General features: G+C 41.0%; 1 protein-coding gene across 5 annotated transcripts in view; it reads left to right on the forward strand.

The window, feature by feature from the left end:
- SCUBE3 (signal peptide, CUB domain and EGF like domain containing 3) overlaps positions 1-13,015 on the forward strand; it is a 143,533-nt gene that overhangs the window by 72,575 nt on the left and 57,943 nt on the right. For 3 of the 5 annotated variants that reach the window (XM_060773095.2, XM_060773091.2, XM_060773093.2), the window contains exons 5-6: positions 5,436-5,561; positions 6,361-6,477. In XM_060773095.2, coding sequence (XP_060629078.1) covers positions 5,436-5,561; positions 6,361-6,477 — 243 coding nt within the window. The remainder of the gene's footprint in view (positions 1-5,435; positions 5,562-6,360; positions 6,478-13,015) is intronic. The other 2 variants (XM_060773092.2, XM_060773094.2) reach the window with 1 other exon arrangement.

A 13,015-nucleotide genomic window follows, 5' to 3' on the forward strand; every position in this document is an offset into this window, starting at 1 on the left:
CAAACTGCACCAGGATGGAGAGTGGGTCATGGGGGCTCTGTGTGCTAAGTTTGGTCTTGATCAGTCATTGGATGAGGGTCACAGCGGTCTCAGAAAGTGAGTTAAGGTACTGTACTGCAAGTCCCGACATCCATAGTCTCCCTCAAACATAACCAGAATGTTGAGTTGGCCATGGGGGCTCTCTGTGCCAAGTTTGGTCTTTATTGGTATTTGGATGAGTGTCACTATGGTTTCAGGAAGTGAGTGAAGGTACTGCAAGTCCCATCATCCATTGTCCGTCCTCCTCCAAACAGCACCAGGATGTAGAGTCGCTCATGGGGGCTCTGTGTGCCAAGTTTGGTCTTGATTGGTCATTAGATGAGGGTTGCAGCAGTCTTGGGAAGTGAGTGGAGGTACTTGAAGTCCCATCATCCATAGTCTGTTCTCCCCCAAACCTCACCAGAATGTTGAGTTGGCCATGGGGGCTCTGTGTGTCAAGTTTGGTCTTCATCAGTCATTGGATGAGGGTCTCATCATCCATGGTGCATCATCCTCCAAACCGCACCAGGATGTAGAGTGCATCATGGAGACCCGGTGTGCCAAGTTTGGTTCTTATCAGAAATTGGATGATGGTTTCAGTGGTCTCAGGAATTGAGCAAAAGTACTGCAAGTCCCATAATCCATGCTCGGTCCACAGTCAAACCACAGCAGGGCGTAAAGTGGGTCATGAGAGGTCTATGTGCCAAGTTTGGTGTTGTTCAGTCATTGTTGAGGGTCGCAGCAGTCTCGGAAAGCGAGTAGAGGTACTTCAAGTCCCATCATCCATGGTATGCCCTACTCTAAACCACAGTAGGATGTAGAGTGGGTCATGGGGGCTCTGTGTGCCAAGTTTGGTTTTGATCGGACATTAGATGAGGGTTGCAGCAGTCTTGGGAAGGGAGTGGAGGTACTTGAAGTCCTATCATCCATGGTCTGTCCTCCTCGAAAGTGCACCAGGATGTAGAATGGGTCATGGGGACTCTGTGTGCCAAGTTTGGTCTTGATCAGTCATTGGCGAGGGTCTCAGTGGTCTCAGGAAGTGAGTGAAGTGACTGCAAGTCCCATCATCCATTGTCAAATTCTTCCAAACTGCACCAGGATGTAGAGTGGGTCATGCGGGCTCTCTGTGTAAATTGTGGTCCTGATCCATCATTGTTGGCAGTTGTAATGGTCTTGGGAAGGGAGTGCAGGTATTGCAAGTCCCATCGTCCATGGTGCATCCTCCTCCAAACCACACCAGGATGTAGAGTGCGTCATGGAGACTCAGTGTGCCAAGTTTGGTCTTTATCGGTAATTGGATGAGGGTTGCAGTGGTCTCAAGAATTGAGCAAAGGTACTGCAAGTCCCATAATCCATGGTCCATCCCTGGCCAAACCACACCTGGATGCAAAGTGGGTCATGAGAGGTCTATGTGCCAAGTTTGGTCCTGATCAGTCATTGGATGTGGTTAACAGCGGTCTCAGGATGTGAGTGATGGTACTGCAAGTCCCATCATCCATGGTTCATCCTCCTCCAAACTGCAGTAGGATGTAGAGTGGGTCATGGGGGCTCTGTGTGCCAAGTTTGGTCTGTATTGGTAATTTTCTGACCCAGCCCCCTCTGGCCTTTTCCTTTCCCCTCTTTGTCATCTCGGAATCTTGGAATTGAAGCTGGCCAGTCAGAGACCATATGCAAATTTCCTTCTCATGTCCCCGTTTCTGTCATGAACCCTCTTCTCCACCAGGGGCTCCTATTGAAGCTGGCCAATCAGAGACTATATGCAAATAGCACCACAGCGGCAGCCATTCAGAACGCTGGCACATACTCCTCCTGCCACACTTTTGTCCTCCGCATACAAACTTTGACTTTTATTATATGTATAGATTTGAAACATTTATATGCTGCCCTTCTCACTCCAAAGGGGACTCAGGGCAGAGCACAACATATACATGGCAAGCATTCCATGCCGGAACATAAAATAACTAAAAATATACACAAACATTTTCTAGCCAGCCTCCTTTTATCCCACTTTCTACCAGGTTTTCATACCTTTTAGTTGGGCCCTCAGTCTGCAGCAATCATGGGTCTCTAGTTGTTTCCAGGTCACTACTAGCTGCTTAATTTTGCCTGCCCGCTACCTACAGTTCAATAATATTAACAACAGCAACAAGACAGTAATAATTTTATTTGTTAACCACCTCCCCTGATGTCTCGAGGTTGGGTACAACACAGTTAAAACACATAGAGTAAACATAAGACCATTAAAATGCAGATATTAAAAGACAAAGAGATTAAAACATGTTAACATAACGGAGAGCAATAAAATGTAAATTAAAATTTAAGGGTTTACAATTCAATAGTTAATTAATAATGAATGTTAATGAATGTATTTCATGCAAATTAGTTTTAAATTATTTAATCTTCTGTGAGTAAATAATATTTAAAAACGGAAAACAGGGAAGGAATCTCTTGAGCATATGGCTAATCGGAAATGTGGCCCTTGTCTCCACACAGTTGCTTACTATTGGTGTAAACATTGGGTTGTATATCCCAGCTATGCATGTGGTGCTAACGGAAGCAGTGGCTAAGGAGTGATGAATCCTGTTAAAGGGGCTTTTTTCGTTAACAGTTCTTTGTTGGTGGAGGGAATGGAAACACAGGACTGTGCCTTCTCCTGCTAGGAGAGGTACCAGTCTGCCAAAAATAATAGTGAGCTTTGGGATGAAAGGGATCAAGGTTGCTGCTGACATCCTTAGCAATCAGTGTGGGCTGGTGCTCAAGTTTACTCTTTGAAACATCAGTGGGTTTTTAAAATAACTTTTTGGGCCATGTCATTGTGTGGAATAAAACAGGCAGGTTTGTTCAGCTGCTGTTTCTTCTGGTGTAGGTTATGAGTATAGGGAAACATTACATTGACATGCTCCACCTCAGATGAATGAATTCTGTGTTTGGTGGTGAAAGATGGGGAAACAGCAGTGGGATTGAAAAAGAAGGGATAGAAAAGGAGAACAAAGAGAAAGAGATAGCAGAGTGCAATTTATAAGATACAGGAAATATCATTGGTCCAGTTAGCAGCAAATATTGGCAAACCAGTTACTTCCCGAGTTGTGTAATTTTAGTAATCCTACCATTTTTATCACTGGTCTTTGTGTTGTTTCTGAGTCTAATGCATGATACTTAAGATTGCAAAACAGATGGCTTAGAGACTGTGTGACAGAGAAAGCAGCATAATCACCATTTATAAGCATATAGTGATGACATTTGCCCACTATATATATATATATATATATATATATATATATATATATAGCACATTGGTGTAGTGTACTAGATATTGTTTTTGGCTGTCAGGTCCGTTGGCTACCTTGTGACTTTTCGTCTCATGTACAGATCTATATGTACAGGTATATTTATGCATTCAAACATACAAACATCCAATTCAGGAATAGTGGATTTTGATTAGACACTCTTGTTGGAGTTCAGTATGTCCACATTTATGAGTTGTTGGGAAGCCCCACTTTCTTGTGTTTGGGACATAGGTATCAACTTTCCACCCTCTTATTTGGGATGTACAAGAACTCATGCTGCAATATAGTGGTTAATCTTTAGGATCCATGGGGCTTTATGTTATTTTCCACTACAGGTAAACATAGTCATTTCTTTGGAAAGTGTGTTCAGTGAGCGTCACTCCCAAATTAGTGTGCCTAACTCTGTAGCCTGAGATACTTAAGCTTGGGTTCAATATTTGAGGGTAGGTTTGGGTTACTCACTTAAATTGTTTCTCCCATTCAGTCCTTAACATCTGACTTGTGTAACAAGAGTGACAAAGCAAATCCCTGTGGCTCCTAACGTGCTTCAGCCCTCCTAGGTCATGATGCAGGAGGTCTGGCGCTCTTGGCTTAGTTGTGTATAGTGGGTGGCCAATGTGGAATGATGGCTAAGGACGCAATCTCCTTTGTGCTTGAGGAAATCACAGGCAATCCAGGAGCGTGAGTCAGCAGCACCCTGTTTTGTTTGCAGCTTGGATGGGCCAGACAACAGTGTCTGTAGCTAATGCTGCCTCTGGCAGATTTACAACACAGAGAAAGCTTGGGAGACTCTTGACCACTCCCAGCGAAATAGCTCTTGGGGTTTGGATTAGCTGCCAGCAGCATCATTTGAGAGCAGGGCCAGAAATGTGGATGGGGAAGGATATTTGACTATTGGGTTCCTGATAGGAGGAGTGGAGAGGATTGGCTAAAAGGGATGATTGTGGGACTATAACTGAAGAGGATTCTGCTCTTCCAATAGATGTAGAGAAGAAATGGTGGCAGTGAAGTAAAGTGACACATAGACAACTCTGAATAAAATGTAATTGACACTTCTGTTTGATGTTTTCTTTCATGTCTTATATTAACAGTTTGCATTTGTCGTTTAATTTTAATTGTTAGGTCATACTTTGTTTTTATATGTTAGGTTGTCAATTTTCGTTATTGTGGGTGTATTGTTATTATGTTCAGGCATTGAATGTCTGATTTTTATGTTTGGAATCCGCTCTGAGTCCCTCCAGGTCGATAGGGTGATATATAAATAAATAAATATTATTCTGCCTGCTGTTAAAATACTTACATTGTGCTCTATATCATAGGTTTCAGGATGAAATATGGGTAACTTTAATTTCAAACAATTTAGATTTGAAACAATTATGAGTAATTTAAACAGCCTAAACAGACTGTAGAGGCATTGATAAAAAGCCATGTTCTGATTTGTTGTCAGAAAAAAGCCAGCATCAGTGTAATTTGGATCTCCACAACTAGGACCCCACTATAAAGCACTTTTCCACACCTTCACATTGAATCGCTGCAACTGGTGGGACACAAAGACTCTTCTAGTCAACCACAGTCTTCTAACAGTGTTTATAGGGAAAGGCACTCCTTCAGATACAGAGGTCATAAGCTTCTTAAGACATGAAATTACACCTCAAACATCATGTATTTAGATGAAAGTGCCTTGAGTTACATTTCTGGATTTTCTTTCAAAGTGGCACTATAGTTTCCATAAGATGTTCTAGTCAGCTTTCCATCTACTGCATTTGGCACTAGCTATAGCTTCCACATTGTCTTCAAGGACAGCTTCATATAGATTTCAATAATCTAACCAAGCAATTTCCAGCACTTAAATACCATGCCTGTTCAGGAAACACTCTAGTTGCTAGGCCAGTTGGATTTGTCCCCAAGCTTCTGACCAGGGACTTTAACTGGGCCTTTATTAATAGAGACAGGTCCAAGGATACCACCAAGTTTTGCATGAACTCCTTCAGGGAGAGTGTGGCCCCTATGCAGGGTAGATTACGCATTAGAATTTAAGATGTAATTTTCCGATTGGCCACTAATCTATACCTTCTTTGCTCATTTTAGTGTTTTATGGGTATCTTTTATGTTGTTTCTTTTCTCTTTTAGAAGGAATGAACTGCATGAACAAGAACCATGGTTGTGCTCACATCTGCCGGGAAACCCCAAAAGGTGGTATTGCCTGTGAATGCCGACCTGGCTTTGAACTCACAAAGAATCAACGTGATTGCAAATGTAAGTAGCTATCAACAGGGCTGTAGCCAGAAATTTTTTTGGGGGGGGAGGGTTGAAAATTTTTTTGGGGGGAGGAGTTGAAACCTGCTTCTTAGCTCACGCAAAGAGCTCCGCCCCTGTTAACCACCTCCACCCAGTCTGGCCTCCTTAATGAGAGCATTCAACACTCCCCCCCCCCCCCCCCAATTTGGTTGCTTCACTACATCGGCTATTGCTGCAAGTAATGACAGTGTGAATAAATTGTCAATATTTGCTTGAGATAGTGCTTGCAGTTCTGGAGGGGCTTTTAATTTTTTGCGTCTCATAGACTTAGCATGGGGATTTGGTTGTTGTTGTTCATTCGTTCAATCGTCTCCGACTCTTCGTGACCTCATGGACCAGCCCACGCCAGAGCTCCCTGTCGGCCGTCACCACCCCCAGCTCCTTCAAGGTCAGTCCAGTCACTTCAAGGATGCCATCCATCCATCTTGCCCTTGGTCGGCCCCTCTTCCTTTTGCCTTCCACTTTCCCCAGCATAAGGGGATTTGGTAAACCAGTTAAAATTCATGAGTAAACCAGGTTTATTTTTTTAACCTGAAAAATTTCGGGGGGGGGGGGGGTTGAACCCCTACCCCCCTCCCCCTCGCTACAGGCCTGGCTATCAGGGCATCCCATTCTGAGAGCATAAACCTTTAAGTTTTCTCCTTTTTCTCATTTCCATTGTCTAAACTGCTTGGATGCCATGTCTGTGGAACTGACTTTGTGATGATTCTATTTGGGGCTGCCACTTACTGTTTGACTGTTTTTATGCCCCTTACAGTAACTTGCAACTACGGTAATGGAGGGTGCCAGCACACTTGTGATGATACAGACCAAGGGCCAAAGTGTGGTTGCCATGTGAAGTTTGTGCTACACTCTGATGGGAAGACATGCATAGGTAGGTGAGCGTTTAGTGAAGACTTGGTTAAAAATATTTTTGTCTGTGGGGATATGCACATGGGTGTGTGCCATTTCTTGATGTGGAATAGGAAGAGGTATTTTAAAAGCTTTTCCTCTAGGTAACAGGAACATTTCTAATTTTTGGGAAGTAGTATTTTGTCATTTGAACGTAATCAATCCCAGTTGCTGCTTGTAGTCAAGATAATCAAAAATCTCATTGCCTCTAGCCCTACAAAATCCACTGTACAGAGATGATGGAGGGGAACTTTAAAAAATCAAAAGTACATCTGATTTTGGAAACTAAACAGGGTCAGTCTTGGTTAGTACTTGAATGGGAAACCACCACCAAGTACCATGTTTTGGAGAATAAATTTGAGAGGAAGGAATTGATACAATTACCTCTTGAGTATTCCTTGCCTAAGGAAACCTTATGAATAAGTTGACAGGCGACTTGAAGACAGACACACACATCACATTTTTTAATTTAAAAAAACCCCATACAGCTGCAATTGATAATCAAAAGGCAATTTTCTACTTGTATTCACCATTTGAATTGGAAACTGAATCCATAAAACCATAATAAGTTATTTGTTGTTTCCCAAGAGCCATCTGGAAAGAGAGGTTTTCAGTGGTATTTTCCCACAATAACAGATTGTTTAGCAACCCCCCCCCCCAAAAAAAAAAACCAAAAAAAAAAACTTCACATGACCAAGGGTGTGTATCAGGTAAGTTAGAGGGAACCCGTTGCATCTATGTACTTGTTCTGGAACATTTCGTTATGGAAAGATTGGGGATCATTTCTGATCCATTAAATTTAGCAAGGTGTTCTTTTTCCTAAGATGCTCTGGTTGCTGATCATTCATACAAAAATAATGGCATTTGGGGGGGGACGGGGGGGACAAACAAACAAACTTGGAGACCCAGAGAGGTTTTTGGCAATAAAGCAGAATGCTCCTAATACAGATGCATATATACACTTCAGAAAAATGTCTGTGTTGTCTCTAGGTTTAGAGGGAACATGGACAAGATGCTCCGAAAACAGAATTTGGCTAATTTCCTTTTTTGGACTCCAACTCCCAGAATCTTTTGGCTAGCATGCCATGTATGGCTCAGGGAATTTGGAAAATATACTCCAAAAAGTAATGTTTCCAAGCTCTGTCTCAGAGAAGTGTAACTCTCTTGCCATAGTATTCAATTGTTCTCCTCATCAGTGTTGCTGACTCCAATTTGCTTGCCCTGTCCCTCTGGACTAAATTTACAATACTGCACAGAAGATGAGATCATGGTGAAAAAAAAAGGATAAATAACAGGCTGTTGTAGTGTGGAGAGAACCAGGATATGGCTGCTTTAGGTATTGGAAGTGTGTCTCTCACACCTCCCCTCCCCACAAGATATGGGCTCTAGGAGTTCCTGTGGTGACCCTTGAGAACCTTATTCTTTTGGTTCTCTCAATGACATTTGCTTCCCTGCTCTACACAATTCCTCAGACTATTTACTTTCTTTCTTTTGAATAGTTTTAGACAGTTGGCACATTTCCTTTGTGAGGGGAGGGGAAAACATGATTTTTCTAATAGCCATGTGCAAGAAATCCATCCAACAGCACATACTTCATTGCATATACAGTTGGCCTTCCATGTTCATTGTCCAATTATCTGCTTGGCATCATTTGCCCAGAGTGGAAGTAAGCCTGGTCTATCTTATTTGTCTCTATTTTGGAATAATAGTATATTGGGGTGGGAAAGCAGAGAGAGTGGGAAACCTGGCTGGTTTCAGATGTTTATGAAGTTTGACAATTGATTAATTTAAGATTTCTAATATAGAACATAATCAAGCGATTTATTATTTTAAACATTTATTTCATTTTTTAAAGTTCAGACTTGAATGCATTAACTGAGTTTTCCAGTGGGTATTTTATGCCCATTTTTCATGTTGCAGTTTCTTATTGGAAATTAGAGTTTGTCAAGTCCATCTAGACCCCACCAGTTATTGTTTGGAAGCCCTCTTTGATTTAATGTTTCATGTAATAGAATCATAGAGTTGGAAAAGACCTCGTGGACCTTCCAGACCAACCTCCTCTCATCCCAAATGTTCCTTCCATCCTTATTATCATAAACATAATCTACAAATATATCGTCATCTGAGGCAATAAGTATCTTTACAATCAAATCATCCACTTTGTGCAGTTATTTTATGCTATGTATGGAGGACTGTGGTCCAGAAGCACTGGCGCCTGGATTCTAAGCAAATAAACTTGGAAATAATTTTCACTGATTTGAGCTGACCTTCCAAGTATTGCGCTTAAGAGCACAGCCTAAAAGCGTAATACTGAATATGAGCCAAGCCTCATCTTTAGTTTTTGCCCATCTGGAATAATGATTAGCTTTTTCTTTCCCCAAGAAGAATTCTCAATTGTAATTCTTGCATCTCCTTTTGTATGCCTTGTCTTTGAGCCACCTCTTCTTTTCTTGCCATGTAACATTGCGCCAGATCTTTATTTCATGCAAAGGGTAGAAGGGAAACTACATCCAGCTCTCCACATTGACTGAAAGTGAAAAAACACAAATTCAGACATGGCTATTTTTTAACCTGAGAAAACACCTCTAGGAATTTCGAGGTCCACAGTGGTTAACATCCACTGAAAGATGACCATAGAGTCACACTGGAGGACCTAGGGATTCCTATAGATAATATTCTAAATCAAAATCTCAGAATAATCCAATCTGTAAAAGTCAAACCTACAAATGTGGAGAGCCAGTTGCAATGTAGATTTCTTCAAATGGAAGTTACTGCTACTTTGGATATGAAATCCTCTTGGCTTTCTGTGAACATCTTATGTGCGTGTGCATGCGTGCTTTGTAATAAAATGTCCATAAAATACATGCATTTTTGAACAGAATTTTACAAAGAGAGGGAGGGAGGAAAGAAGTTGAATGGACTTATGAATTAATATGTAAGACGTAAAAATAGACTGATTTTATGCATTTTAGTTGAAACAAATGCCCAGGATTTTCCAGAACTCAGTGATAGTTGTTACTGTCTTGTTTTATCTTGACCCTGCAGCCTGCTATAAATAATTTTAAATTATTTTATTCGTATTAAGCATTTTGGTATTGGTGGTCTTTATGGAGCTTCATATTTGTTTAGTAATTTATGAGTTTTATAATGATGCTACATTGCACTGTTTTGGCTTATGTGTTTGTCTATCACCAAGCTTTTAATAGGGATTGTATAATGCCCCTATTAAAGCAGCTCCAGAGCCAGTAGGTTGCTGGTCCCAATTCAGGGTACAGGTTTTGACCTACAAAGCCCCAAATGGTTCAGGCCCCACTATCTGTGTGACTGCATCTCCCCCTATGACCCAACATGGGCTTTAAGATCTGCTGGGAAGGCTCTCCTCTCACTTCCACCAGCATCACAATCATGGTTGGTGGGGACGAGGGAGAGGGCTTTTTCGGTGGTGCCCCCCCCCCCTTGGAACACCCCCAGGGAGATTAGGCAAGCCCCCACACTGTCCTCTGAAAACCTGGATGTTCCAGGGAGCATTCGAGAATGACTAGTCCCTAGTGATATAGGCCCAGTCCCTAAGTTGCCAGATAGTACTCTGTTCTATATCTCATACACTTCCCCGGCCCTATTTACACTATTTGCCCTATCCCTTGCCCAGCACATTTTAAGTTTCGTTATGCTCATTTTTGTTATCTTGCTCTTTGGTTTTTGTTACACCTGATCTGACGGGGCTTCGATGCAATATGTTTTATACTTTTTAATGGTAGTGTGTTTTATTTGGGGAGATGGCAGCAGGATATAAAAATAAAGTTATTATTATTATTATTATTATTATTATTATTATTATTATTATGGCATTGAATGCTTGCCTTTTTGTCTGGTAGCCCCCATGCGTCCCCCTGGGGAGATAGGGCAGCCTATAAATAAAGTTGTTATTGTGGTTATTGTTATTGTGATTATTGGATTAAATATTCTATTTTGCAATTGGTAGGGATAAGATCTATTCTGTATGAGTGTTATGATAATAACAAATATTCAGAAATAAAATTAAAAACATAAGAAGATATAAAACATACATTTATTGTGTCATTTTATAATGCTGAACTATAATAATCTTGCATAGAAATAGATGTGGGAGGGATATGCATGAGTCCAAGACTTGCAGTTGCTCCTTCAAATAGTGGGAAGTCATGGTTTTCTATTACGTCTGAGTAGCACTAGAGATAGATATTTTTGTAGATGACAGATTTATTCCTGTTTTCTAACATTGCTGTTATAGGTAGTATGATACACAAAACAGGGCAGGAGAGATCTCCTTCGAAGGTTATTAAATGTGAGAAAGAATAAATAAGGAGTGCTTACCTAGGGCAGACCTGGTTGTTCATTGAAATCTCTTCCTAGTCTAGATGACTTTAAAAAAAATCCCAGTCTCAAAGCAGAAAATAACCAAGTACTATTTCAGGGGCTCAGTTTTGTTTACACACTTATTTTGGAACTGATAACGAGAGGTAGCACATCAAATAATCCATTGATGAGGCAGGAAATACATCCCCTGGGATGGCTCTCACCCATCCTGCCCACACTGCCAATGTGAAGCCGGTCTTGGAGAAGACATAGCCTGACCTCCATTTGTCCTTGCCAGGTATGTGAACAGGAAGGAGAGCAGTGAAGGCTGAAGCATCCCATTCATATGTACTACAGGGTACTCTCTACTCAGCCGCTCTGCTTGGAAAACACAGCAGGATTGTGCAGCCAAGGCTTATTACCAGCCATCTAATCCCATCCTCCCAGAGGGGGAAGCCCAAGGCACAGATTTATAGCTAGGCGAAAGGGCAAGATACCTGCTTGGATATTTATAACTGCTCTTTTTTGTTGTTTTATGACTGGGTCTTAGCAAACAGCCATCCTCACCCCACCCCCTTCTCATCCTTCATTTCCGCTGAGATATTTCATCATTTCACAGGGAATAAAGTTTCCAGCAAGGCAAAGGCAAACCCACTCCCTTGGCCTAGCACTTTGAAATTGAATGCGGTGTGTTTGAAGAGCTGCTCCAAACAGGTCTCCTAATACAGGTCCCTTCAGATCACACCATGGCAGGAAGTGCAATCAGCTTGCTTGAATGACAGTTTCATTAAGCGATGGCCAGTGTTTTTCATTTCCCTAGTTCTGCTTTTTAATGCTGTTTAATGTAGATAATGAGTAACATCCCTTTTATGGAGTTGAATGATTTCCGATGAAGGTTGCCTTGTCCCCAGGATCAAAGGCTGGAGAAGAGAGGGCAGTTAACTTTTAAGTATCAGACTTTTAAGTATGCATTATACACACAGAGACATACATTTACACATGTACACACACAATCCTCCCTCTCTCTATACACACACAGACAAACACACACATACAATACATATACATATACACACATCCAGACACATATGCTTATACATAATATATACAGACACACATGCACACATACATATATCTGTATACATTGTAAATAAGATGTTTTTGGTGCCCTTGTGGTGTCGTCACAAAAAAGGCAGGGGAAATTTAAAAAATGAACATATGTCTATATTGCATAAGTTTGTTGTAATCAGACTTTATAAATGCAGAATTTTGTGTCTTGTGTGGAATTCAGCATTCTGAGAACGTAAATATAGAAGCAACTTTCTAGCGTTCATGGCTGCACAGGCAAGCCTGAAATTTGTATACACAAGGACTAATTAATTCTTAGAAGGCTGGACAGCCACCACTTCCAGTCCCAGAGCAGAGACTAACTGGTCATTGTCATCACCCTACCTTTGTGATTACCTTTTGGAGAATACAGAGCCTGGTTAGTATATTTAAAGGGATGGTGCCTTCCATTTAGCTGTGCTAGTCATCCACATTATATTCATGCCATGTCAGCTCAGAATATGTGAATGTGTGTCATAGTTTTCAGAAAGAAGTTCACAGTTTCAGTTCTGGTAGCCTTTTGAATAAGTTACAAATAGAGGCAGCAGGAAGGATTTCTGCAAAAAATGCCAGAGCAACTCCTAATCAAAGTGGACAAGTCTGCTAAATGGGCCAAATTATTTTCATATGTTATGTACTACTGATAAACATATTTTTACCATGTCCAACAGCAGTAGATTAATGCAAACATATGAAATATTTCTTGATTTCCATGATTCATGTGAAACCTAACTATTTATACTCTGAATGAATAGTTGCTTTCAGAAGCCTTGTGATGCCTTCAAAATATTGATGACCTTAAAGATAGATTATTTGCCAGGCTATAAAGGTAGATTTTGTGCTATACAACATTTTGTATGCTATTGGGATTAATAGTGCAGCAGAGGTTGAGATAGGTCCCTCCTTTTCATATTTGGGAAAATTCTTGTGATAGGGTTCCAGGTAACGAGGTATCTAGGAGGTTCCCTCTACACTTCTCTAGAATGCATTGTTTTAATGCTTTCTGAAGGAAACTTTATTATATTGTCCGCAAGCAAGAGTAGCACTATTTGCAAAGTAAATTTTATAGATGATTCCCC

The sequence above is a fragment of the Anolis sagrei genome, chromosome 4 (assembly GCF_037176765.1).
Source record: "Anolis sagrei isolate rAnoSag1 chromosome 4, rAnoSag1.mat, whole genome shotgun sequence".
In the NCBI taxonomy this organism is placed as follows: Eukaryota; Metazoa; Chordata; class Lepidosauria; order Squamata; family Dactyloidae; genus Anolis; species Anolis sagrei.